The sequence below is a fragment of the Phodopus roborovskii genome, unplaced genomic scaffold (assembly GCF_943737965.1).
Source record: "Phodopus roborovskii unplaced genomic scaffold, PHOROB, whole genome shotgun sequence".
In the NCBI taxonomy this organism is placed as follows: domain Eukaryota; kingdom Metazoa; phylum Chordata; class Mammalia; order Rodentia; family Cricetidae; genus Phodopus; species Phodopus roborovskii.
The window spans coordinates 28,697,626-28,722,915 of NW_026126447.1; the positions used below are offsets into that span (position 1 = coordinate 28,697,626).

A 25,290-nucleotide genomic window follows, 5' to 3' on the forward strand; every position below is an offset into this window, starting at 1 on the left:
TAACTAAAAATGGGGCACATATCTAAAAAAAAAAAAGAGAAGTCTCAATAGAGGAAACTCACATGGTTGCTTTCCAGGCCTACTTGGAGGCAGAGTTACATAAGTTAGGGACACATCTGTCATTTGGGAGAGTCTTCATGGCCTCATCCTGTGGATGCAACCAGAAACTCAGTTCTGATTCTTATTCTTTCTTTGAACCTCATTAAAGCAACACTTCAATGGGCGAGAAAGAAATGAATGTCTACAAAGGAGAAAGGAGGCAAATTGAAGGCACACTTCTTGAGCTGTGACTCATGTACTTAGCACTTTTAATTCAGCAATTCATTACCTTTATAGGAGGAATCATCATTCTTGGAACTTTTAGATAAGATGTGCCACTGAGCTCAGACATGATTTGCTCAAAACTAAATTAGGGATCAACAGTCCAAAAATTTGATTCAATCTTCTTTTTAAAATTCAATTCCTTCATTGTTTCTTAAATCTCCTTCATTCTCTGACATTGTTCTCCTTTTACATGAGCAAGACCTAGACGTTTCAGGCAAATACCATTTCTTCCTGAACTCTTTTCTCCAGCATCACAGTCTGGGGACAGCACAGAGGTTATGGCTGACTGGGGAAAGAGTGAGGCCCATTCTGAAATTCAGGCTCAGCTTCTCATTAGCTGGGGGCTTGAAGGTAAATTTTTGCATAAGAGTAGTGAAGAAGATGAGCAGCTCAGACCTGGCCAATTGTTCACCCAGGCAAGCTCTCTTTCCTGTGGACCAAAACAGAAGATGAGTCACTTTCTCAGCTGACTTCGGTACATGGAGGGACTGGTGTCCCCAACTTCTTACTGTAAATAAGCTAACCTTGGGCTTTGTGTCCAGATGACTATGCCTACCATCTTCCTGATTTGGTCATTAGAGACACATTCAATGTGGCATTTCCTGACTTTGGCCCAACAATACGTCCTAGACTTGACTTGGGTTTTCACTTTGGCAGTCCAGGAAATAGTCATTTTTCCAAGTGTCCTGGTTCCTGATTAATGTTATGTGGAGATGAAGACCTGGGCAGGAGGCAGTCTTATAACTCTGGAAGCTATTGCTCTAGGTCACGTCATACCATACACACATGCACATGATCTATTTATCAAGGTGTGTGTATACACACATGTACTTGTGTCTACATTCATTTCTGTACCTACATGTCAGTCTTTCTATTGACTGTATGGTTCACTCCAGTGATCTCTGATGACCCAGGACAACACTACCATGCCACTGTTCTCTCCCTCAGTGAACATCTTCACCATGCACCCCAACAGCACTGCGGCTCCACAGAGTCTCTAATCTACCTTTAATCTACATTTGTGTAGACGTGTTTGTGCATATGTGTGTTCATTGTGTGTATACACAAGTGCACGTATGTGTAGAACTTAGTGACCAGCTATGGGTGCTGATGCCCAAGTGCTATCCAATTTATTTATTTATGTATGTGATTTTGAGACAGTGTCCCTGCCACTCTGGCTAAGCTGGGTGGCCAGTGAGTCCCAGGGTCCTCTTGTCTCTGGTCACTAGCACAACGAGTACAAACATATGCTGATGTACTCAGCGTTCTCTGTGTGTTCTGAGGATCAAATAAGAACATTATGCTCATAAAACAAGCAATTTACCAGCTAAACTACAATGTCAAGTACCTTAAGTACCTTGCTACCAGTGTCCTTTATTCCTAAATAAAGCATTATAAGTGAAAAAACAAAAACAAAAGAAAAAAAAGTAATAGTGTAAAATTTAAAGCAAAGCCCAAAACCTCAAAATGGCTGTTCTAACTAAACATAAATTTTCTGAGATGTATAGACTGGTTCTGGGCAAGGGCTTTTTTGAGTGGCCAATTGACTTCAATTTTTCCCCCACTCTCCAACTTGTCAAAGGCCATTGTGGCAATGTGAATGACTGTGTAAATTACACTAATACTAGTAATGCATAGTATACAGAGTCCCTTGACAATGCTGATCAGTGTGGATGCTTGTGTCAGAGTTTGTACTACAGAAGAAGAATTTCTTTTTATTTATTTTCTCTTTTCCTTTCCTATCATTTTATCTTTTTTGCCTCTCCACTATCACTTGTTAAGTCTCTCTCTTCCTAGTAATTGCTAAATCTAGGATCTAGAAAGTATACTTTCACCGAACTAAAATCCTATCTCTCATTTAACCATTTTATTTGAGACAGGATCTCTCTAACTTTCCCAGCATGCATTTAATATTATAGTTTTCAGAATTAATAAAGGGTGGGGATGAGTTATTTGGTAGGGTGTATGAAAAGTACATCAAAAGATGAGTTTACTCTGAGTGATCTTTTTTAAATTATCGTTTCATGTGAGTAGGCAACCACTCTCCCTTTTCTCCTCAACATCACATTTCAAAGTCAACTCCATTTCCTCATGAGATTGCATCCCTTCCAAATAACTTGGGACACTTAAAAATCTTATGAAGCTGGCACATATCTACTGTAGTAAAGAAGGGGCAGAGTATAGGTCTCTATTCTTAGTGCTTTGGAAAACATCATGAGACAAGCTGAAATACCCAGATAAGGCAAGGGAGAGTAAGAATTAGGATAGGTCTGAAGCAGTACCAGGCCATGGAATGCAGGATTGCAACCAAGTGAAGTGGAGCAACGTTGGGACACCTGGAGGTGTTTTCATTAAAGCAGAGGACCATGGAGAAGAGAGGAGGGAATGGCTGGGGTGGAGCCCTGAACTCTCTCTTGCTCATCACAACTCACCCATTGAGAATGGCAGAAATGATTCCCTCTTCTTAAACTGTCCATTCTCCAAAAAGTGCTCTGGATTGAAGGTTTCTGGGGTGGCCCACTCTTTGGGGTCCCTGTGCAGTGCAGTCAGGTTGGTTAGAAGCATGGTACCCTAGAAACAACAACAAAGAGTCAAGACTTGACACGTGGAACAGACCTGCAAGGAGGTGAATAGTTCTTGAGCTCTCATGTATGACTCTTCCCCACTTAGCACCTTATCCTTTGTCTACATAGCTTTACAATGACTGTGAGTGACTTCTGGGGATTTTCAAGTCCATTTGGTTGTTCTTTAATGCCAAAGACAAGTCTAAAGGAGGAAGTTTGTACATGTCTATGCTAGCATCTAAAGAAGAATAATGAGGCAGGAAGGAATAAAGGCCAACTCAGCCACTTCCTACCATGAGGACAGGACATTGGTAGGTCTACAGAGGGAAATGATGAGCCTTCCATCTTTGCTTTTTAATTCTTGGCTCTCTGTGTGGAGAACTCTGAACCCAGTCCTCAGTGTTAGCAAGCAAGCAGAGGAAGCAAGATCATTCCATTAGTCTCCCTGGCATGGTGCCTGGACTTCCCAGCATGAGTCTTTATCTCCCACTGATTCATTCACCCGATCAGTGACTTTACCCATTCTTCTAATCTCTTTTGACTATCTCATGTCCATTCCTGAGTCCAAGTGCCACCTTAGTGCAGTCTGCCCCCTTGCTCTCTTAGATCCACATCTGGTGCACAGCTAACAGCAAAGTGTGCCATGAATGTGATCACATTGTCACCTCCCATCATTTTCATTACACACTCTGTAGTATGTCATCTTATCTGTGACGACAGTTCCAGAGACAATCAACTGTTTGTAGCAGACCTTCCCTGACTGTGGATAGCACCATCCTACGTGGTGATGAAACGGGATGAAAGGGCAAAGAGCCTCCTGTAGGTGTTCCCTCTGCTTCCTGGCTACCACCACTATATGATCTGATTGGTTCTTTCACAGCTTCTTGCCATGGTGAACGGAAACCTTGAGTATCTTGACATAGCCAAGAAAAATTACCTTCTTACAAACCATAGTGAAAGGAAGAACAGAAGGTACTGTAACTGATTCAGGGTATTGAGTGTGTATGTTTCAGGAAACCCTGGGCAGTGATTTTAAGAGCATTGGGAAAAGTGATGGGGATTCAGTTTGTAAAGAGAGGGGGATTTACCAGGGACTCATGAAGAAACATCAAAGGAGATCCTTTTAATATCAAAATAATGCAAGTTTATTGGTGTTCTGTAAGCTTTTTTACTTTCATTGGCATGTCTTTCTTCAGGTAGGGAAAGTTTTCTTCTATGGTTTTGTTAAATATTTTCTGCACCTTTGAGTTGGGTTTCTTCACCTTTTTCTATACTTATTATTCTTAGGTTTGGCCTTTTCATGGTGTCCCATATGGCCTTTGGGTCTCTATAGGCCATGGGGTATAGTGGCAGTTTAGAATGGGGACCAGACATGAAGGTGTGAGTGGTAGAATTTAGGGAAGCAAGAAGATGGAGTTGGAGGGAATGAGAACATCTATGAAGGTTCAGAACACACAGGTGTGGCAAAGCTGGATGACAGTGTGTGATCATTTTCAAAGATCCTTCTACTTGTGTGTTACTTGGGTCAGTCCTATGCTGGTTTCCAATCTATCAGTCTGGAGTCAATGAGCTCCCCCTTCTTCAGGTCAGGTGTTTCTGTGAGTTTCTCCAACCTGGTCATGACCCCTTTGCTCATCCCTCCTCCCTCTCTGCAATCCCCCTTCTTTAGGTCAAGTGTTTCTGTGGGTTTCTCCAACCTGTTCTTGACCCCTTTGCTCATCCCTCCTCCCTCTTGCTACTGGCCCGGTGCAGACCCCCTGAATGTGGGTGTTCGTTAGAAGGACTGGGCAGTCTATGGGGCCTCTAGTAATGGATCAGTATTTATCCCTAGTATATGAATGGACTTTGGGAGCCCATTCCCCATAGAGGGATACTTTCTTAGGCTAAACACATGGGGGAGGGCCTAGTTCTTGCACCAAATGATATGACAGACCATGGAAGGCCTCACCCTCCCTGAGGAGCAGAAAGGGGATGGGCTGGGGTTTGGTGGGGGTGATAGGGGAGGGTGGGAGGGTGAGGGAACTGTGATTGACTTGTAAAACAAAACTTGTTTCAAATTTAAATTTAAAAAAACCCATAAAACTAGCAACCAAAACAAAAACAAACAAACAAACAAAAAATGCAAGTCCCATGAAGCATGGGGCGTGCAGAATGATCAGACCAGGTTTGGTTCAGGATTCCCCACTTTTATTATTTTATAGTAGAGTTTTCATGCAAACCTAATTTCCTTAAGCCTCAACTTTCTAATCTAAAAAAAGATATGGCTAGTTAGTCTCAAAAGCTGATGAGAGATTTTGAAGGAAAGAAGAGTCAACATCACACAATTATCACTTAGTAACTGTTGACCCTCTCTTCCTTTCAAAGACTGTATTTTGAAATGGCTTCCCTCATGAGACGGAAATTATTTGTATGTAATTTAAATAAGCCTGAGGGTCACTGTTTTAGAAACACAAATTTCACTCACATTTCTAATTCTGTATTTCAAGGACTGTGTGGAAGCATTTTCTAACCAAAGCCTTGGTCTTGAGAGCTGCTCTGTCAGGTAACATCAAAGTGCTGACTGCTGTGAGTACAGGTCATCAAAGGAAGACTCTAAGGCACCTTTGGCAAAAAAATAAAAATAAAAATAAAAAAGCCGGGCTTTGCATAAACATGTTTGACCAAAGACTCTTCATTCCCCAATATATATGTAAATATCTGTTTGTATGCATGGAGGAAAACTCGTATTTTAGCAGGTGTACTCTCTCTCTGCCCAATTTAAATGATCTCTTGAGGCAGGAATGTGTGTCACTTTTAGTTCAGCCTCTTAATACCATCTCAAGAACAGACTGAGATATCTGAGGCTAGGAGCATGTAGTTACCTTTGTCAAGTGGAATCCACCCAAACTGGTGTCCTTTGCCACTTCCCTGGGAACATTCAAGGGGACGATGTTGCTCATCCTCTGAACTTCATGGACAACAGCATTGGTGTAGGGCATGGACTCTCGGTCAGCCAGGCATGCCTGTCTCTTCTGGCCAATCACTCTATCAATCTCAGCCTGTACTTTTTCTGAAAGAAAACAGAATATCCTATTAATTTTCAAATTTAGTTATTTCTGCTAACAATATAGAAGTTGTCTTATTTCATTTTAGTGTTCTTGCTGTAAAGAAGTTTCCTTAACCCTTAAAGTTATTGATTTAAAGGAAAAAAATACCAATTCTGTGATTTTTCTCTGAGCCTACAACATAATCCTAACTTTCCTGAACAGGACAGCTGTGATCAGCATGGCTAACCTCAGAGTAGTACCTAGTCTGTATGAATGAGTTCCTTTCACAAAGCAGAGTGTAAACTACTCACATTCACGTTTCATAGTCCCAGAGCCTGGGGATGCTAAGAGCGAGGTGCCAAGCCATTTCTCATCTGGTAGGAACAACTTTCTGTCTCATAGATGGGAAAAATTCACCAGGTCCTCATATCATTGGGAGAAAGGAGTCTCTCTAATACTTCTTTTTAAAAAGGTAATGCTTTTTTTTATAATAGTTTATTTCTGGCAGGGGAGAGTGGAGCTCAGAGGACAGCTGTGGGAGTTGTTTCTCTTCTTCTACCATATCGGTTTTAGGAATTGCTCTCGTGACAAATGGCTAGGTAGCAAGGTACTTTATCTCCTGGGCTGTCTCCCTGGCTTCTCTGCTACCTCTTTTAAAAGCAATCGTTTCCTTCATAGGACTAATCACCTCCAAACACTATACTGCCAATAATTAAGTTGCAACAAGTAAATTGATAGACAATGCATAAACATTCAGACCACAGCACATCTGTAGACTCCAAACAATTTATATTCATGTTTCCTAGTCCTAGAGCCTGGGGATGCTAAGAGCATGGTACTAAGCTGTTTCTCATCTGGTAAGCACAATTTTCTGTTCATGGGCAGTGGACAGCAATAAGTTGCTGCACAACATTGGGAATGAAATCCTTTAGAATTATTTCCACATCTGATTAATCAGAACAGCTGTGTCTTAACAATGTTTTGAAATATACATGAACAGATAGAATCATAAGAACAAGTGATAATGATTGTTACCAAGGAGATTCTTTGAGAATGGATAAAAACTGTGTGATAGAACACTCTTGGTATCATAGCTCAGAGGCAAGAATAAGAAGAATAAAGACCAGGGCCAAGAGAGGGTATAGAGTGTAAGAAGGGCACAGGGTGTGTGTGTGTGTGTGTGTTGGGGGGAGGGGGAGTTGAGGTCGAAAATGCACAAAAGTGACATCAGAATGTATTAAACACCAGAACAGAGTTTGGACAGAATTCTGGGTAAAATGGGAAGACCTACTGAAATGGCAGAAGGACATGAATGGATATACATTGTAAATGCCTGCATGCTTGGGACCCTTCCCAGTCCGGACAGAACGTATACAGTACATGCACATTTCCCAGTGCACGTTGTCTCACAACTATCCCACTCATTTCCACTACTGTGTTATTTCCCACCCTATCTACACCAGAGCTTCCAGAATTCTGCTTTGTCTGGGTGCATTCACCACATGCTCACCTTGGACTTCTGGGTAGAGGGCCATGTAGAGCAGAGCCCAGCGCAGTGTTGTGGATGTTGTCTCTGTGCCTGCAAAGAAGAGGTCCAGAGTGCTGCAGATGAGGTTTTCTTCATTGAAACTTGTAGTAGTCTTGTCTGGGTACTGGAAAAAGACAGCATGTACTTGTTTAGTCAGAAGGTTTGTGATTTTCTCAATACACAGGCTCTGATACCGGGGAATGCATGTGGAAGCAGTCATTTAAAGTCATATTCCTCTTAACCTCTCCAGCAAGTAGCTATATTATGAGCCATATCATGCCTCCAGTGCAAGGAGATAGTCAGAGACGGTCTTCTTTACCCTGAGGAATGAGTTCAGAAGGACTCATTTGAAATAAGTTACTTTGATCTCCTTAGGAAGTATTTTTCCTGCTGCAAGTACTGGAGACTGACCAAAAACTTCTGGTATTCAGGTGCATGATTATCAAGACAAATATTTTCGTGTGACTATATTTTTTAAAAGCTTTTAGTAAGATGGTTAACAGAACAGGAAACACACACACATATTTGGCATCCAGTATTGGACACATTGTTAAGTCACAATCTGATCTAAGAGGTTTATCTGCTTCAGTTTATAAAACAAGAAAAATACACATATTTTAACATGTCCTCTCAACTGTATAAACTTGCTCATTCAGTTATTCTTTGGGATATAATTCCATCTTTACTAACATCACTGTTTACATTGCTCATAATGTTGGTGGTCTCCATGTGGTGAATAATTTGCCCATTGTTTTTCTGGGGACAAAATATTGCTTCTGTTGATTCTATTGGCAGGAAGATGAGCCATGATAGAACAGAAGAAGAAATTTACTATTGTTCCCCTGGGCAGAGTAGGAATTTATAACCCAATGAGTCAAAGCTCATAGAAAGGATTCAGTGGTGTGTATTTACCAGGACTCTACTGAGGTCAGACAATTAAAAATAGTGTTGCAGTTTGAATCTAAACTGATTCCTACAGGCTCAAGTTTTGAATACTTGGTTCCTTGCTGCTGGGAACTATTTTAGGATGTTCTAGAACATTGCCAGGTGGGACTCAGCTGGAGTAAGTAGATCACTAGAAGTGGGATTCCTGTGGCTGTATCAAAGACCTGGATCCTGGCTAGTGTTTGCTTCCTGATCTACCAGGGCATACACAGGCTCCACCACTTTTCCCATTCATGCTCTTACATAAGGGACCAATAATCCTTGAAAATGTGAGACAAAATAAACCTTCAGCCTCTTAAATTGTTTCTGCCTGTTATTGTCACAAGATGGAAAAGTATCAAATACACCCACTCAGCTACTTTCTGCCTGCTTGTGTATAACTGGATTGTCTTTATAAGATATCGTGGGAAGACAGATACTCCACCCAGACCTTAAAGCTAAACTCCAACATTCAGTTGAACTTTGCCTGTGTCTTGCATTTGGGGCTGAGAGGGAAAGAATAATTGGCTTTAGATCAACTCATCAAAAAAAGAGCTCTGATATCTAATTGCTACTTTCACTTTGCACATAATTCCTTCATAAAGGGTACAAGGTAAGAAGGGCAAGAAAGGGAAGTATCTGCCATTTACAGGTAGGGAACCCTTTATTTCTAATGACACTCCTAAATTAATATTACTACTAATTTTCACTCACATGGGGGTATGTGAAACATTGATCTACAGAGATTTCTATATTTTAATTATTAAAACCTTCACATGCTACTTGATAACTAAAATAGGAATAGGCTTAGCAGATTTGATTAATTTGAGAGGTGACAATTATACACTATCCTTATGAGAAAGTGGGTGAAGGTCACAATCAAATAGATCAGAGGAAAAGAGATATTACAGTTTGGGAACTGAAGATAGAGGCAGAAACCACAGCAAAAGATAGTGATGCCTTTGTAGCCAGGTCTAGTGGTATTTGTCTTTAATCCCAAAATTCAAGAAGCAGAGGCAAGTGGATCTCTGTGAGTTCAAGGCCAGTCTGGTCTACAGAATAGGACAGTATTTTACTTTAAGAGCTATCAGTAATGGATGCCTGCATAGCCAGTAAATTTGTAATTTTATTTTTGTGAATGCCTAACAGAGGATCTGTGGAAACAACTGAAAATTTAGTTTAAGCTATGTGACTCCCCACTGGCAATAAGAACCATGCAGGCTTTGTTTTTGAACTTGAGAAGGATCCAAAGACTAAGTTCTGTGGTAAATGTTTTTTCCTTTTTTTTTTTTTTTCTTTTTCTTTTTTCTTTTTCCAAGACAGGGTTTCTCTGTGTAATAGCTCTAGCTATCCTGGAACTAGTGCTGTAGACCAGGCTGGCGTCAAACTCACAGAAATCCCCCTGCCTCTGTTTCCAGAGTGCTGGTATTAAAGGCATGTGCCACCACTTCCTGGTGCCTTTTCCCATTTTTATCAGCTCTTTGCCTATTTATATTTCTAGTTCAGCAGAATTATATCAATAAGTTTCATATTGTTACTGACTAAGTAAAGATCAGTGAGTCAATTGACCTCTGGATCGCTAGCCCTATGATTCTTAAATATGTGAGTTTGGTCTGTAATTGTTTCATGTATATTAAATGACCAAGGTGATGTCTCATGAGAAGTCATAAGACAGGGCATGTTTTCCACTGTGCAATATTAAGTCAATAAGAAATAATTTAAAAGGGGGATAAAAAGAAGATAGGCCATGGCTGGAGTGATGACTCAGTGGAAAAGTCACTCTTCCAGATGATTTGGGTTCTATTTTCAGTACCCACATGGTTGCTCACAACTGTCTGTAACTCCTGCTCCAGAGATTCTAACAACCTCCTAGGTCCTCTCTGGGCACTAGGCATGCATGCATGTACAGACATACATGCAGGTAAAGTATTCTTATACATAAGAAATAAAATAATTTTTAAAATATAAGCTAGTCCAGAAGGCTAAAACAGAATAAAAGATGGAACTAATTATAGAAAAATGAAGGGCAATGGATTAAGATATAAGATACAATATTTAAAGAAAGCAATAGGACAGGACATTAACAATAGGAACAAAATATCCAAATGTAGTGTAAAGAATGAGGATCAGTAGAGGGAATGTTTAGAAGAAAGAGAAATTTCATTCCAAGGATTAGTGAGACAAGACACTGAGCAATAAAGAACAACTTGAAAAAGATTTCACTATATCAACGTTCTTAAACATAAGAAGGAACAAAACAGAGTCACCCTGAAAGAAAATGAAAAGAAAAACTACACCAATTAACTTTGCCATAAGCCGTAGTAGGTAAGAAGGTTATTAACTATTAAAGCACCAAGAAGAAGAAGAAAAGGAGGAGGAGGAAGAGGAGGAGGAAGCAGCAGTGGAGGCAGAGGTAGCAGCAGCGGAGGCAGAGGTAGCAGCAGCAGCAGCATCAACAGCAGCATCTTCCTCACCTTTGTCATTTCCTTGAGGAAAGCATCAATGAAGTCTCTCGGCTTATCAGGGTCCCAGTCTTTCCGGTGATTGTCGATCATAGAAGAAACAAACAATTTCAGTTTTCCCCAGTTTTTGAAAACTGTTTGGTGTGAGCCAGGAAGATATTTCATTATCCATGGAAAAATATTGTAGAGCTGATTGGGAAAAAATAGGACAGTCATGGAGACACCATGGTACCACTTGACTATGTTTGAAGATATAGTCTTATCCTTTCCCTTTGCTTTATACTGTGAGAATGTGGGGCCAGCTTCTGTTTTCCCTCTCACCCATCTAAAAGACATTTCAGCTCTGCTGTGCAATGTATATTGAGCCTCAGGCCACTTCTTACTAGTTTAACCGCCTGCTACAGGCTACACACAACCACCTCTTTCTGGATGTTGGGGCAGCATTCAACATGTTTATTGGTTATATGATCAATGCCATTGCAACTTATTTTGCATACAGTTTTCATAGAAAATATTAATGTAACCTCATGCTTGACTCTGTGATTTCCAATGTTCAAGGATTGTCCCTAGTCTCAAAGTCAGACATAGTGCTTTTTACCTGTAAGTCCTAAAGGGATGGGACCCCTGGATCTTCATCATTGCCCCAGTTTCTCTAGGAATTACAAACACAGCAACCTCTGAGATCAAACTGAGAACATTTCTGTGTTAGTCCCTGGTAGGCGTTATTCTTTGCACCTAAAAAAGGCCCCTGAAATTATTATAATCCTTTCCCTCACTTTGTTTCATGAAGGTACAGTTCAAGTCTTTTTGGAGATTCTTTACCTGATTATTCTTAAAAAGTGACAGGCATTTATTTCTCCACCTTTCTAGTTCTCTGTCATGACTTATTTTCCCTTGGGGAAATTACCAGTAATATGTATTATGCAGGTAACTGTACATTGTGGTGTCCCCCACCATGATTTTGTCTCCATGTGGTAAGACTGTAATCTTTCCTGAAGTAAAGTGGATGGTGAGTGAGGTTTCAATGAAATTTGTAGTGAACAGATAACATACCACAGTGAAAAATCAACGAGATCAAAAGTGAGACAGACATACATTTGATTTTTATCTCTCCTGCCTCCTAGCTATAATAAGTTCTAGCAGTTACAATAACAATATTAATAATGTTAACATTATTGAAAAGTAGTTTTGATAATATAGTGTGCTAATAAAGACACCCTGTATCTGGACACTGAATGGCATAAGACACACAAAGCATTCCCTGGAGGTCTGGTAGACTACTATCTATATTTGCTTGCATAACCCTCTGTACCTGCTTGCAGACATCATATTGCATCATTTTCTATGTAGATCATAGTGAAAAATCAATGGACTTTTGCAGCTGCCAATCAAAGTGTCTGACGTAATCAGCCATTCCAAGTTTATCATTTACTGCCACCTATTTGTTCCCTTCTAAGATATTCCCCCTTGATACACACACCTAGAAGTGACCCTGGTATTCACTAGACTTCCCAGACGTCCTAGGCTCTGCTTGTTGGAAGGAAAACAATGTAACTGCTGAGCTTGGACTTCCATGACTGAGAGTTAAAGTACAGAAGACAAAATAATGTAGGCAATAAGTGCAACTGATCTAATTTTTTATACCTATTTTCAGACCTATAAGTCATGTTAATTAATTCCTCCGTTTTTAGTGAGGGCATTCCTGAAATTCAGGAGAAAATGGTTGTGGTGATAAGTAAGAACAAATCCACATTTGGATGCATTATAGAGAAGCTAGTGCACAGAAACAGAATGTCTTTAAGAGAAAATGAACTTTTGAATCCATGCTTCAGATTCCTTCTCTCTGGAATCATTATGTGCCCAAGGTATGGTAAAGTTAAAACCTCCACAACTGCTACCTCCACGCACTCCAGATGAGACGTCCAAGAGAGCATGAAGTGTAACACAGAAACACAAGAAATATGGCAACACAAGCCAGGAGGATGCCACTACAAACTCCTGAACTAATAAACTCAAAGATACTGAAACAAGAACAATGCTGCATAAAAGTTACAAAAGTTTTCTAGTAAAAATTATCCATGACTTGGAGGATATAAACAAGCAGAAGAATTCAGTACAGGACCTGGGGAAGAAAATCTACAATAGAAAGGGAAAATTCAGCAAAATGGATAAGAAAAATCAGCAATGTGATTGAAAAGATCAGCAAAATGGAAGACACATGCAGCAAAGGAACTGAGGTTTTGACTTAAAAAAAGGGCAATGTTAAAAATTAATAGCTGAATGAGCCAAAAAACACAAGGTCAAAACCATCACCAATAGACAATGCAGAAGTCTACCAAGGATGGAGCAGTGTTGAGGACACACTTCATTCAAAAACCCATTAGAGAAGATAATGAACATGACCATAATGTCTAAGAACTCAGGGATACAATCAGAATATTGACTGAAGTAGCCATAGGATCACAGGGTCACAGATAAGAAATCAAGTGCATAGAGAATCAATTCAATGAATTTATAGCAGACATTTACCTAAATATAGAGAAAGAAGACAATTTTCAAGTGCAAAAGAAATTAGACCCTCAAAATAAACAGACCAGAGGAAATCACCTCTATGATATGTTAAAGATGCCAAAATTTACAAAAGCTATAAGGGAAAACACCAACTCACATGCAGTCATAAAAATTAGAATATCAAATTGTTCATCACCAATCATCAAGCCAAGAAAGCATAAGATGGCACAATAAGTAACTGTCTACCATGAGCCCTATATACAAAATAGTTGTTTTGTAAAAGTGATGGAGAAACAAGGATATTTCAGGATAAGTGCAAACCAAGGCAATTCAGGAGCAGTAAGCCAGCAATAGCAACAGTGCTTAAAGGAGCATTACACCCAGAAGAAAAAGAGTTGTAATTATGAGAACACAGGAAGAATGGTTGAGCAAATGACAGCTAGAGAAAGATCCATCATGTCCAACACAGAAAACAAGCAACCCTTAGTAGTAATAGTATATATAATCTAGCCAAGAAGAAAAACAGCCAAATCACAGTAGTCAGTTGCCATGGTGCAATAATCATCTTTAATATAAGTGGCTCCAACAGGCCAAAAAGAGACACAAACTCGCTAAACAAATTAAAAACCTAAATCAAAGTTTGTGTTACCTCTACAAAATACATCTTACTGGTAAAGAATTCAAGAAAGGAAAACAATTTATAAAAGCAAACAGAAATAGAACAAGCTGGCACAGCTATTCTGATATCTGATAAAACAGATTTTAAATCTAAAGAGTCAGAAGTGATAATAACATTACATAGGGGGGAATTAATAAACCATAACATTTGTAAGTAAAAAGGTACACTACACACACACACACACACACACACACACTCTCACACACACACACACACACACACACACAGACCTCTCTTTTACATTCCTGATACACACATGATAGAAGCAGAGAACCGACTCATGAAAGTTGTTCTCTGACTTGTGTGCCCCACCACACATGTAACAAATGTGTACATGTACTTGCACACACACTAAATACAATGTCATGAAAATATTTTAAAAACATACAAACGAATACCCACATATCATAAAATGAGTCCACTAAGGTAGTGAGGGGATTACTGCAGCAGGCCCAGCAGGAGGAAAACCAGTCTGATAAAATCAAGCAGTTGTGCTTAATTTTACCCTACAACAGTCATCCATATTCATGGGAGCAGCTGTCAGACCAACAAGCCCGTTGAGAGTGTTTGAGTGGCTAAAAGGAGTAGACATTGGAAAATGGGGCATAGTTGGAAGTGACATATGTACCTTCAGAAGGTGACTCTGAGGAAGGAAGTGCATGGGAAAAGAGAGTCCAAGTCAACAATAATATTTCCATTCTCTAAAAGATACCAGCATTCCCATATGCATGTATATAGACCAATATAAACATTAAAATAGTTCATACAAATGATAGATATGTTTTGTATATAATAAGTTTTTTATATTAACAAAAACAAAGTTAAGAGGTGGATTTGTAATATAGTTGAATCAAATTCAATATTTAAAATATTACATAATAGCTTCGAAATGCCCTAACCTTCAAAGATAAGCAAATAAGAGTGCTTACCTGGCACATCAATGTTGCCTCCAAACATGTGGCCTCATCCAGTAGCCTCAGCATGTCCTGAAATTGACTGTCATGGTAGTCAAAGCGCTCCCCAAAGGTGACAGAGCAAATGATGTTGGAAACTGCATTGTTTATATTGAAGTGAGGGTTGAAAGGTTGTCCTGGAGGTAGAAAGAGGGGTAGAGATGGGTCCTTCAAGGTGACACATTTGTTTCTATTTCCTATTCTTAATTAACTTGATATGACAGAGAAACACACATTGCAGAAAACCATGTAAGAGGCTCTTGTCAGAGCATACTACATAGGGCCTGGCATGCTCCAAGGACTCTGCTAGTGCATGAGAAGCCATACTGATGACCAGGTCTTATGTGCAGCAGTATGTCTAATGACCATTTGTGTGCTTAGCTGCAGAACTCCCAAAGCAGGGTCATGGCTAGATGTTTTCACTGCTCAATCCTCAGTGTTCGGCACAGTGCAGCCCTGAACAAGCACTTAGACACTCAGGAAGAATCTGTTCAATGACTGAAAGGGCCACAGCCTCCCATACCTGCCCTGTGAGATGCCCACCTCCCTCCTTTTTTATGGCCTCCACAAGGTGTCTGGCTTCCTCTTGCATGTGCTGCTCTAGGCTCTTCTTTCCTAACCCAAAGTTCCTCAGTGTCATCAGAGCGAACCTTCTTTGCTCCTTCCATGTCTGGCCGCTGGAGAAGACCAACCCTGGAAAGAAGAGATTTAGCATTATGACATTTAAATTCTGGTCTATAACTAACTAATGAACTGTATGGACATATGTGTGATAGAAAAGAGAAGCACCAATAAGAGGCTTGGTATCTATCTAGAGAGAATAACCAAGAGCCAGAAGCATGATGGTTAGCATGTCCTGGTAATCTGCAACATCACACACTGATAATTCTTACGTATTATGTAATCTATTTCTCTTATTTCTCTGCATGCTTATTACCAACTAGCAAAGGGGCATTCACACTACTGCAAAGAAATAAGGAACACATAACAAATTAAACTTTTCAAGGGAGCACAATTGTTTGACAACCAGGTATTCAAAATCACACCATCTTAGTTCCAATGCTAACACAAAAATCTACTTAATTGTGTTAAGTCTCATCTTACCAGAGAGTGAGGCTGGCATCTAATCTCCCCATTCTCTACATGCTGACTTCTCCTTACCACTTCCTCGAATCCTCCTTGTCTCCCAGTCCCGCCTATCTTGCTTTCCTATTGGCCAATAGTGCTTTATTCATTAACCAGTATGAGAAACATATTTACAGAATGACATCTCCCACCAAAGTTGATTAGCAGGAATGGAGTAAAGGATATGACAAGGCATATAAATTAAAGAGGTAAGAACAGCTCTATAAGAGAGTTCCTAGTCAACACAAGATGTAAAAGGTGAAAGATAAATAAGTCATTATGATGAGAAGCATCAGTATTCCACACAGAAAGTACAAGAGAAAAACATTCTGGTGTGTTTAGTACCTACCACCTATTTTATGGCACATGTAAAGCCAGGTGGTACAAGTCCATTTCTTAACTTTCAAAGAAATCCTCAACTCTTTAAACATAAGCCTTGGTCATTCTGGTCCCCATACATCATCAAGTAGCCATTTTTTCATCACCAGCCTGGTCTTTCAGCAACTCAGACACTTCCTTCCTGAAACCCTTTCCCAATATCACCTGGGATCCTCCCATTCCGGATTTCCATCTTAATTCTTTGACACCAATTTCCCACAACTTTTGCCAGCTTGTTTTCTTATGCCAACTTTTAACATTGGAGTTTTTCAAGACTAGCTTACTTCTCAGCTTGCTGCATATTCTACTTTAGGAAATCTTATCATTTCTACAGTTGAAATGTCCTCTGCTGACAGTTACAGAAGGGGTACACTCCAGAACCATCTACATGACTACTTGACTTTGCCAGTTACAGGCATTCAGACTTAGCATACTGGGGGAAGAAATTATTATTGATTCCTGAAACTCCTAAAAGAAGTGAGCACCATGCAACTACCTTGTCACCTGTCATTGTTCCTCTTTGTAGCCCCCATTCCTGTGGGAGCCACTCCTCTGATAGTCCCCTAGGAGCCACCTTCTTCTGCCATCTATCTAGGTTATGTCATGCCATTTCTCTCTTAAATGATTTCTGTCCAAGTGTCTTCAATGTCACCATCCTGGTCAAAACAACTGTCATTTCTTTACTGAATTTTTCAGAATCCTACCCTTTTTAACATACAATGATATTTTTATGCCTTTTTCTAATTGAGAGCCTAAATGAGCCTCAGAATGTGCCATGTGTGATCTTCTCAACTCAACATCACATTTGCTGTTAGGTTGAAAAAGAAAGGTACAGGCTTTTCCTGGCCAAAGTCATCAGTTTGTATTTACTTTATTATCCTTTACATACTATGGTTGCTACATTAGATGTCTTTCAGTTTTTTGAGGTCTTAGTCTTTCTTGTTATTCAGTGGGTATTCTGTTTCTGCTGACTATTTTTCAATCTTATTAAATGAGTGTCCTTACAGAAGGTTTTCCTGAATTCCAGGAGAACTTTGATACTACTGATAAATGCCTTCTCCCCTTACCATTGTAGTCCCATGTGACTTTCCAATTAACTAATTGGTTCAGCATTTTTCATTTGGTGGGGTATACATTATGTAAAGATGCAGATTTTTATCTATTTTATATGCACTATTAATCACTTATGCCTAGCACTGTCCTTTCTATGACAGATAACATAGTTAATTATGTACAGTTAATGATTGATGAATTCAAAGAGTGATCAGGAAATGCCTAAAACTGATGCTTTGATAGGTAATATGCTTGAAGTTCTGCTTTCCATTTTGGAACATGCAACTTGATTTAATGACAATATTGAGTATTTGTGTTATTCTCGTCTAGCCCTGTCTAGAAGGCTGTGGATCCCTATATTGTATAGCTTTTTTAAATCGAGTATGAAAAGCCATAGACAAGAACAGAATCAGAAGGAGACTGACTTTACACCTGTTTTCCTATAACAGAGGGTTGGCATGGGAAAGGGGAAGTAAGAACACAGTGTGTCTGGCTGTGGCTGGGTGCTATGGCTCCTGTGGTTCCTTCTCACTAACACATTTAGAATTCATTTCTGCAATATGTGTTTTCTCTTGAAGTCCATTAGGATGACTCTCTTAAGTCCTCTGATGGGTACTTTCATTCAGGAAATATGACATCCTTCTTCCTTTAAATATGGCAATTCATGAATGGATTGGTTTACAGGGATGTTGGAAAGTTAGAGATAGGCACATATAACACATCATAAATACCATAAAACACATTTCATGGTCCTCAATAAACTTACCATTGTTTTTAGAGATACGTTCTCTGACAAGAGTGACAGGACGGGTCAAAATGTTTTCTTCCATGTGAGTAAAGACTTCTTTGATTAAGGGCAGTCCAGTTATGACCACTGAGGTTATGTCACCAAGATTCAGGCTAAAAATGTTCCCATATTTCTTCACAAACTGAAAAATATATCAATAGTTAAAGTTAAATATGCCTGTGTCTGTGTATTCAAAGATGATAGGCACATGTATAGCTAATAGAATTCATGTTTCTATGAGTGGGGAGATAGATGTACCTTTGTCTGTGCAAATGTTTTTGAAGTTGTGTTTTCCTCTAGTACACTAAACTCAAAATCAAACCAGGCAAAAATTTTTACTGCATAAAAGTTCATTAGTATTAGTCCGTATGACTGTGCACCTACCATGTGTCAACCTAGAAGATAACACGAGCATATAAGTTTAAACAAGGAAGCAAAATCTCTGACCTGAAGCACCCGAAATCCAATGAGAGGAGAATGTGCGACACTTTGACCTGACAAAGTCCAAGGAGGGTGTGTATAGGTTTGACATTGGTGCATATTGTATGAACTTCCTAGTATATCAAACTATTTAATCAGAAAATAATGCCCCATACCCATCAACATGCATTAGATATGGGATGTATATGTATTACTAATGGGGCAAACACTAAGGGAACGCTGTATTTGTATGTGGAAGAGGTGCACTGGTGTGACAGGAATGTTCCTATTTTTTTTTTCTCCATCCAACTCCAATTTCAGGATTGGAAATTTCCTCATACATCTTTCATTAACCAAAGGAGCATTAACTTGTTCCTAGACTAACTCATGAAGATGTACGTCTTTCAAAGACATCAAAGGTTGTAAGTGAAACACTTTGATATCCAGTGAAGGAAAAAATAAAGGACATCAGTCCAGAGAAAGTTTGAGATGTGTGTGCACAAGGCTGCTATAGAAACCATGGGATATTTAACCACAATATCCAGCATCAGTTTAAGCAAAGGCGAATGTGTCTTTCCCAACCCCTGCTGGATATGAAGAGTATAATAAAGGGTTGAGGATAACAGTGGAGACATCTCTGAAGATCTGGAGCGATGTAAGCATGTAGACTCTATGGTTCACTCACTGGGATCTCGGGGCAGACTCCAAATATGAAAGAGTAAAAATTCCCCCTCCCCCTTCAAAGGGTTCTGTAGGGATAATGAGAGTGGCGTTGAGAGAAGCACTTTGTTTACTGCCAGGAACCCAGCCACCCCCTGCATCTCTGAGATATGAATGAGCTCTGTGTTCAAAGGCCTGGAGATAAAAATGCATGGTCAGAGCCAGGACAAGTCCCAGATAGCCACACTCACTGAGTGGGTACTCAGCATGCTTTATGCTTTATTTTATTATTCATACCATAGTTAGAATTTTCCTTATCTTTCTAAAGGGGAAATACGTTGCAAATGATGTTATGCTCTTGCCTGGTGGAGGGACTCTGCCAGAGGTTATGTACATCTGTAGAAGCATAGGGCCTTTGGGTTTCTATAGACTTGGGGTACAGTGGCAGTTTAGAGTGGGGACCAGGCATGAAGGTGCCAATGATAGAGTTTAGGGAAGCAATAAGAGGGAGTTGGAAAGAATGAGAACACCCATGAAGGTTCATAACACCAAGGTGTGGCAAAGCTGGATGACAGTTTTCAAAGTTACTTCTACTTGTGTGTTTACAAATCAGCCCTGGTTTGGCCCATTTCTGCTTTTTGTCATTCTGACTTTTGTGAGTAGTACCAAACAGAGGGTACAGTTCCTCCAGGTATCTATGGTCCTCTGTCCTACTTTTACCTTCGTTTACTTGCTACCTATCATATTGATTACAGGGATCTTTGTGAAGTCAATAATTTGGTCTCATTCCAGCATCTTATACCCATATTATAGATAAAACCTTGAACTCTGTATTTCCTTTGTTCTTTATCTAGAATCCTTGCTAACTTCATTAAGTTGGAGCACAATCTGTCTTGTCTAGTTTTTAAGGCAGAGCCAACAAGTATATGCCTTTATTTTAAGACATGCCAATAATAGATGTGTACAAATGAGGCAAAAGTTAATTTCATGTTGATCATTGTGGGGGGGAGGTTTTAGGCTGTATAAGAATTGACTGATAACTTTCAATATCAACAAAGAAGTTTGGGAACAACTTATAAAATATGGCTTAAGTGCCTCCTGACTAGCAATGAGTACCACATAGATAGTCTACTTGTACTGGAGAGGGATCCAGCATCTGAGAAAAGGAACTGAGGTCAATGTTCTTTCCATCTTTACCAGATCTCTGATCATGTGTGTTTCTAGTTCAACACAATGAATCAATAAGCTTTTATCTTGTTGTGAAACAAATGTACAGGTCCTGTTCCTTGCAATTCTCAACTGTGTCTGTGCTGTCTGCCAATTAATATACTAAATGACCCAGAAGACATTTGGGTATATGTCATAAAGCAGGAAGAACACAATTTTCACTGCATACCTAGTGAGTCATTTGAAAAATTAAAACAAAGCTGTTCTTTTTTTTTTTAAGATGGCTCGGGGGGGGGGAGGGGGGAGAGTTAAAATTGAAAATAACAGTAGGAAAACAAATAACAATGGACTGAAATAAGAGATATAAAATTTAACAAAAGAAATAGGAGACAGAAAATTTAATAGCAGAAGTAAATTTTTAAGTAGATTGTTGAAAGGACAAAGTGGGGCAAGGTGCATGTCTTCAGTAAAAAGAAAGTAGAAGCTAAGGATTAGTGAGACAAATGATCCATGAAGATAATGACACAGCTGCTCTATCAAAGTCCTTTAGAAGCAACAGAAAAGGTGAATAAGGTGACTCCGGGGTGGGGGGAGAGGAACAATGGCATCAAATCCCAATTCCCATTAGCAGTCTATGAGAAGATTTGTTAATCTGAATCCTTACAGTCCTATTTAGAGAGAGAGAGAGAGAGAGAGAGAGAGAGAGAGAGAGAGAGAGAGAGAGAGTCTAATTGGTACAAGAACTGTAACTTTAAAGTTTAGCATTTTTCTTTTAGGGGTCTCTCTCTCTCTCCCTCTCTCCCTCCCTCCCTCCCTCTCTCTCTCTCTCTCTCTCTCTCTCTCTGTGCCTGTGTGTGTGTGTGTGTGTGTGTGTGTGTGTGTGTGTGTGTGTGTGTGTGTGTGTTTTAGAGGTTAACCTCAGGTATCATTTTCCAGGAGCTTCCTACCTTGTTTGTTTGTTTGAGTCTGTGTATTTCATTAGCACTGAACAGACTAGACAGGCTGGCCAGTGAACTTAGTTGTCTTCTCTCTTTCTTGTCCCTGAGTTTATTAAGGCAGCCTATCACACCATATTCTTTTGGTCCTGAGGACTGAACTCATATTCTCATTGAGGCATGTTAAACACTTTGCTAACCGAACTCCTGTCCTTTCTTTTGGATTTCATGGTTATTGTATTTTTTAAAGTCACTTATTTTCATCTTTTAAACATGTTTGTATGTGACACTCAATTATTTTTCTTTTGATAAGTGGAATCCACCTACTATTACAGAGAACTTCAATAAACAGTGGAGCTATAACTTTATTTTTATTATAATCAAATCTGGAAACATAGCTCAATAAGTCATAGGAAATTATTTATGAGTGGGTAAGAGTATATGTGTAGTGGTGCATATTGTGTTTATTAGTGGTCTTGGGTGTAGAGAAATAGTTCCTTGTCTCCTTTGCCAAGTTGTGTTGCTACGTGTTTCTTTTAATATGCACATGTCCAAGACTTCTTTTGGTTGCTGTGATAAAACACTGACCAAAAGCAATTTAGGAAGAAAGGGTTTAATACTCCATCATCGAGTGCAGGAATGCCGTCATCTCAGTGGGCTGGACACTCTCCTACATTTTAACAACCAAAACAATTATCCCCACACTACTGTGATGGAGGCAACTCCTCATCTGAGGTTACCTCTTTCTCAGTTAATGTCTGAGTTTTGTCAAGTTGACTAAAACTAATCAACACAGGATATATTTATTTTAAGCTGAAAAATCATCCATTCAATAAAGAGGCATAAAAAATAAATCTATGGACATAATGAACAAATCTTGGCAACAATGGCTTTTAGACTTTAGAGGAGACCACAGTGTCCCTTGAAATGTCAGAGTATGTATCTGTTCTTCATCATAATGTTATTCACATGAACTCATTTATGCACAACTGTGTACACTCTTTTGTAGATTAATTCCTTTTCAGAGTAACAGTCTTATTGGCCATCTTCTGAGAGAGGCTGACTATGCAGAAAAATGTGTGATGCACAGCCTAAGATGGCATCTTCTATAGTCCTGTTAGAAACTGAGATAAAGACAACATCTAAAGGGAAATGGTATTGAAACCAAATATGAACTGGTGAGGTTATCAGAAAAACATATATAGTGTGAAGGTCAATATACTCACACTGTGATATTATGCAGTACAGACACAAACACTGAAGAATGAGCACATGTATGAGCATAAATGTTACTAAGTCCCTCTCGAAGAAAGGTCTTATTAGAGAACACCCAGCCAAAGTTCAGGTCCAAGTGACAGGGAATCCAACAGTTCTCAACTTCAAGAAGTTCTCAATACTGTGCGGCATGCAAGCCCAAACAGTTCTCATTGTTGTCAGGGGCCAATCAATTATTTCATGAAGAGAAGCTAGAAAGTGTCTGAGAGTATCAGGATCAAGGGCAGACTCCTGGAGGAAATATCTGCTTTGAGAGAAATTAGATAGGAAGCAAGGCTGCCTTTAGGCCTTAAATTTCAGGCCATTACATTTTAGGCTAAAAAGTTTCTACTCCAAAAGTATTAAGTGGACTCCCTTGGGTTCAATGAAGAAGTCTGAAGGGTTTTTTGTAGGAGAGGTGACTCATTGGTGCTCAAGACATTGGATTGGGAGGCATCTAACCTGTTTATATCTAGATTCTGAGTCTTACCCTATGAATGACTTGGGGAAAATTAGTGATATTTTCTGTATCTATTTCTAAATCTATGAACCTAAGGTTCATTATCATAAATAAACTTGTCAACAGAGCCAATGACAAAGTAATTATAACAATTTAGAAATTAGTGGTATAATGTGAGGAGTTCAAACCTGTACTGTACAGAGAAAGCAGATGTTAAACAGGGAGGCCCAGGACCATAAACATCACAACTGTGCCTTAATACGCAGATGTTTCCCCCCCCCAAAAAAAAACAGGAAAGAGAAAATGTAAATGAGAAAATTCTTGACAAGTGGTTGAAACTTCCTAGTCTGGCATGGTACAAACCTGCCATGAAAAACCCAACAGTGTAAAGCCATCAAATGAAGCAAAATCATTTAATGATGCCTGAAAACTAAACACACACAAAAATTCTCCTCAAAGCAGAAGGGAAAATGGCTTCCTATTTATGGGGAAACCACAAAGGCCAGAATGAGATGGGAGAACATCTAAAATCGTCAAGTGAAGCAAATGGTCAACCTGATGTCCTACAACCGGGAAAGATTGTGTGGGAATGGAGTGGAAAGGCATTCTGATGAGGGGGACAGCCAAGAAGTTTTCTTCTTCCACAGCCTCCTCTGTAGGAACGAGAAAGAAACTGCTAGAGGTCACAAAGGAAGCTGTGATCTCGGAAGGGCAGAAAAAAAAAAAAAAAAAAAAAAAAAAAAGACAGAGATGGGAAGATGAGTAAGGGGCAAAGCAACAGACTCCTCTGCCTTTGAGTTCCAGCTGCATTGGACACTGAAGAGCAGGGCAGTGAGTGATGTGGGTGGGGACAACAGCTGGGACACTGTGCCATAGAGGGGAGAAGGTTCTTCTGTGTTTGTAGTCGCTTCACATGGTGTTAGCAAAGTCTCATGGGCTACATGTGCATACTGAGTAATGTAGAGCAGATGCTGGAGGATGATAAAAAAAAGATGTAAAGAGAGAGAAGATGAATGAAAAGGCAACTACTCAGAAAGTGTCCAAGAAACACACAGGGAATTGATAATGGAGGAAAATATGTTGGAAAAAAGAAGAAAAAAATATGGGCTTGGAACCTTAAATAGCAATAAATAATCAGACATGGTCAATCTTCACATGTAATGGAGATAATGGGATAATTAAACATGGCTGGAGTAGTCACTGAGGATAAAGAGGAACATTGCATGGGAAGGTGGTCATTCATCAGTAAGACCTGCCAGTCTTACATGTGTAGTATATACACATAACAGTCTTTCCGGTACAAGGGGAGAACTTCTAGAGCTGAGTGGAAAGACAGACAGACAGACTCCCAGTGGAGCTGGAGGTGTCAGTGCATCTTTCTCTGGAGTTGATAAAATCAGAAGTTAAACAGTCACAAGGATGTAGAAGGACCAAACAAGAACAAGTATTTATAGAAAACTCCAATTCAGAGAAAAACACCATCCCCCCCCCCTACGGACACTTTAACCAAGTGAGCAGAGGTACCACCTTCCCAAGCATTTATGAAATTGGCAGGGCTTATTTATCAAGATATATTATTATGCCTTCAATATACCAGGATTTAAAGATTTAAAACTCATACACAGTGAGTTTTGTGACGTTAACAGAATTACAACGAAAAAGCCCTTCATACAAGGGTAAGAAAATCTCCAACTATTTGGGAATGAACAGCGTATTTATTAAAGGAGCAAGGAGGACACAGGCTTTAGGTTTGGGATAGCAGGTTGCCATCACCAGCAGTATTCTGTCCTAGTCCCTCCCTGTTCCTATACCTAGGGATTACATCAGAACACAGCTAGGCATCCTCGCCCATCCTACCGGCTGTATTGAGAGGTGCGCTTTATCAAAGTCCAACTGGAATATATTGCCCACGAAGGGCAGACCCCTCGGCCCCGGAGGGTAGTTCTTGGGGCGCCGAGTTTTGAGGTAGTCGGCCAGGAACAGGAAGGTGACAACAGCCAGCAACAGAGTCCGGAGATGCAGCGCTGCCCAGAAGGCTGCTGCCAGAGAGCCCATGGTGGCGAGCATGGCTGGGACTGGA

At 39.7% G+C, this 25,290-nt stretch overlaps 1 protein-coding gene across 1 annotated transcript; it reads right to left on the minus strand.

The window, feature by feature from the left end:
* Positions 1-287: 287 nt before the first annotated feature.
* LOC127224956 (cytochrome P450 2J4) lies at positions 288-25,290 on the minus strand. Its single transcript, XM_051188191.1, has 9 exons — positions 25,068-25,290; positions 18,294-18,456; positions 15,515-15,664; positions 14,948-15,108; positions 10,841-11,017; positions 7,425-7,566; positions 5,750-5,937; positions 2,757-2,895; positions 288-754 (listed from the first exon to the last, which is right to left on the minus strand). The coding sequence occupies exons 1-9, from the start codon at positions 25,275-25,277 to the stop codon at positions 576-578; spliced, it is 1,509 nt and encodes a 502-aa protein (XP_051044148.1). The 5' UTR covers positions 25,278-25,290; the 3' UTR covers positions 288-575.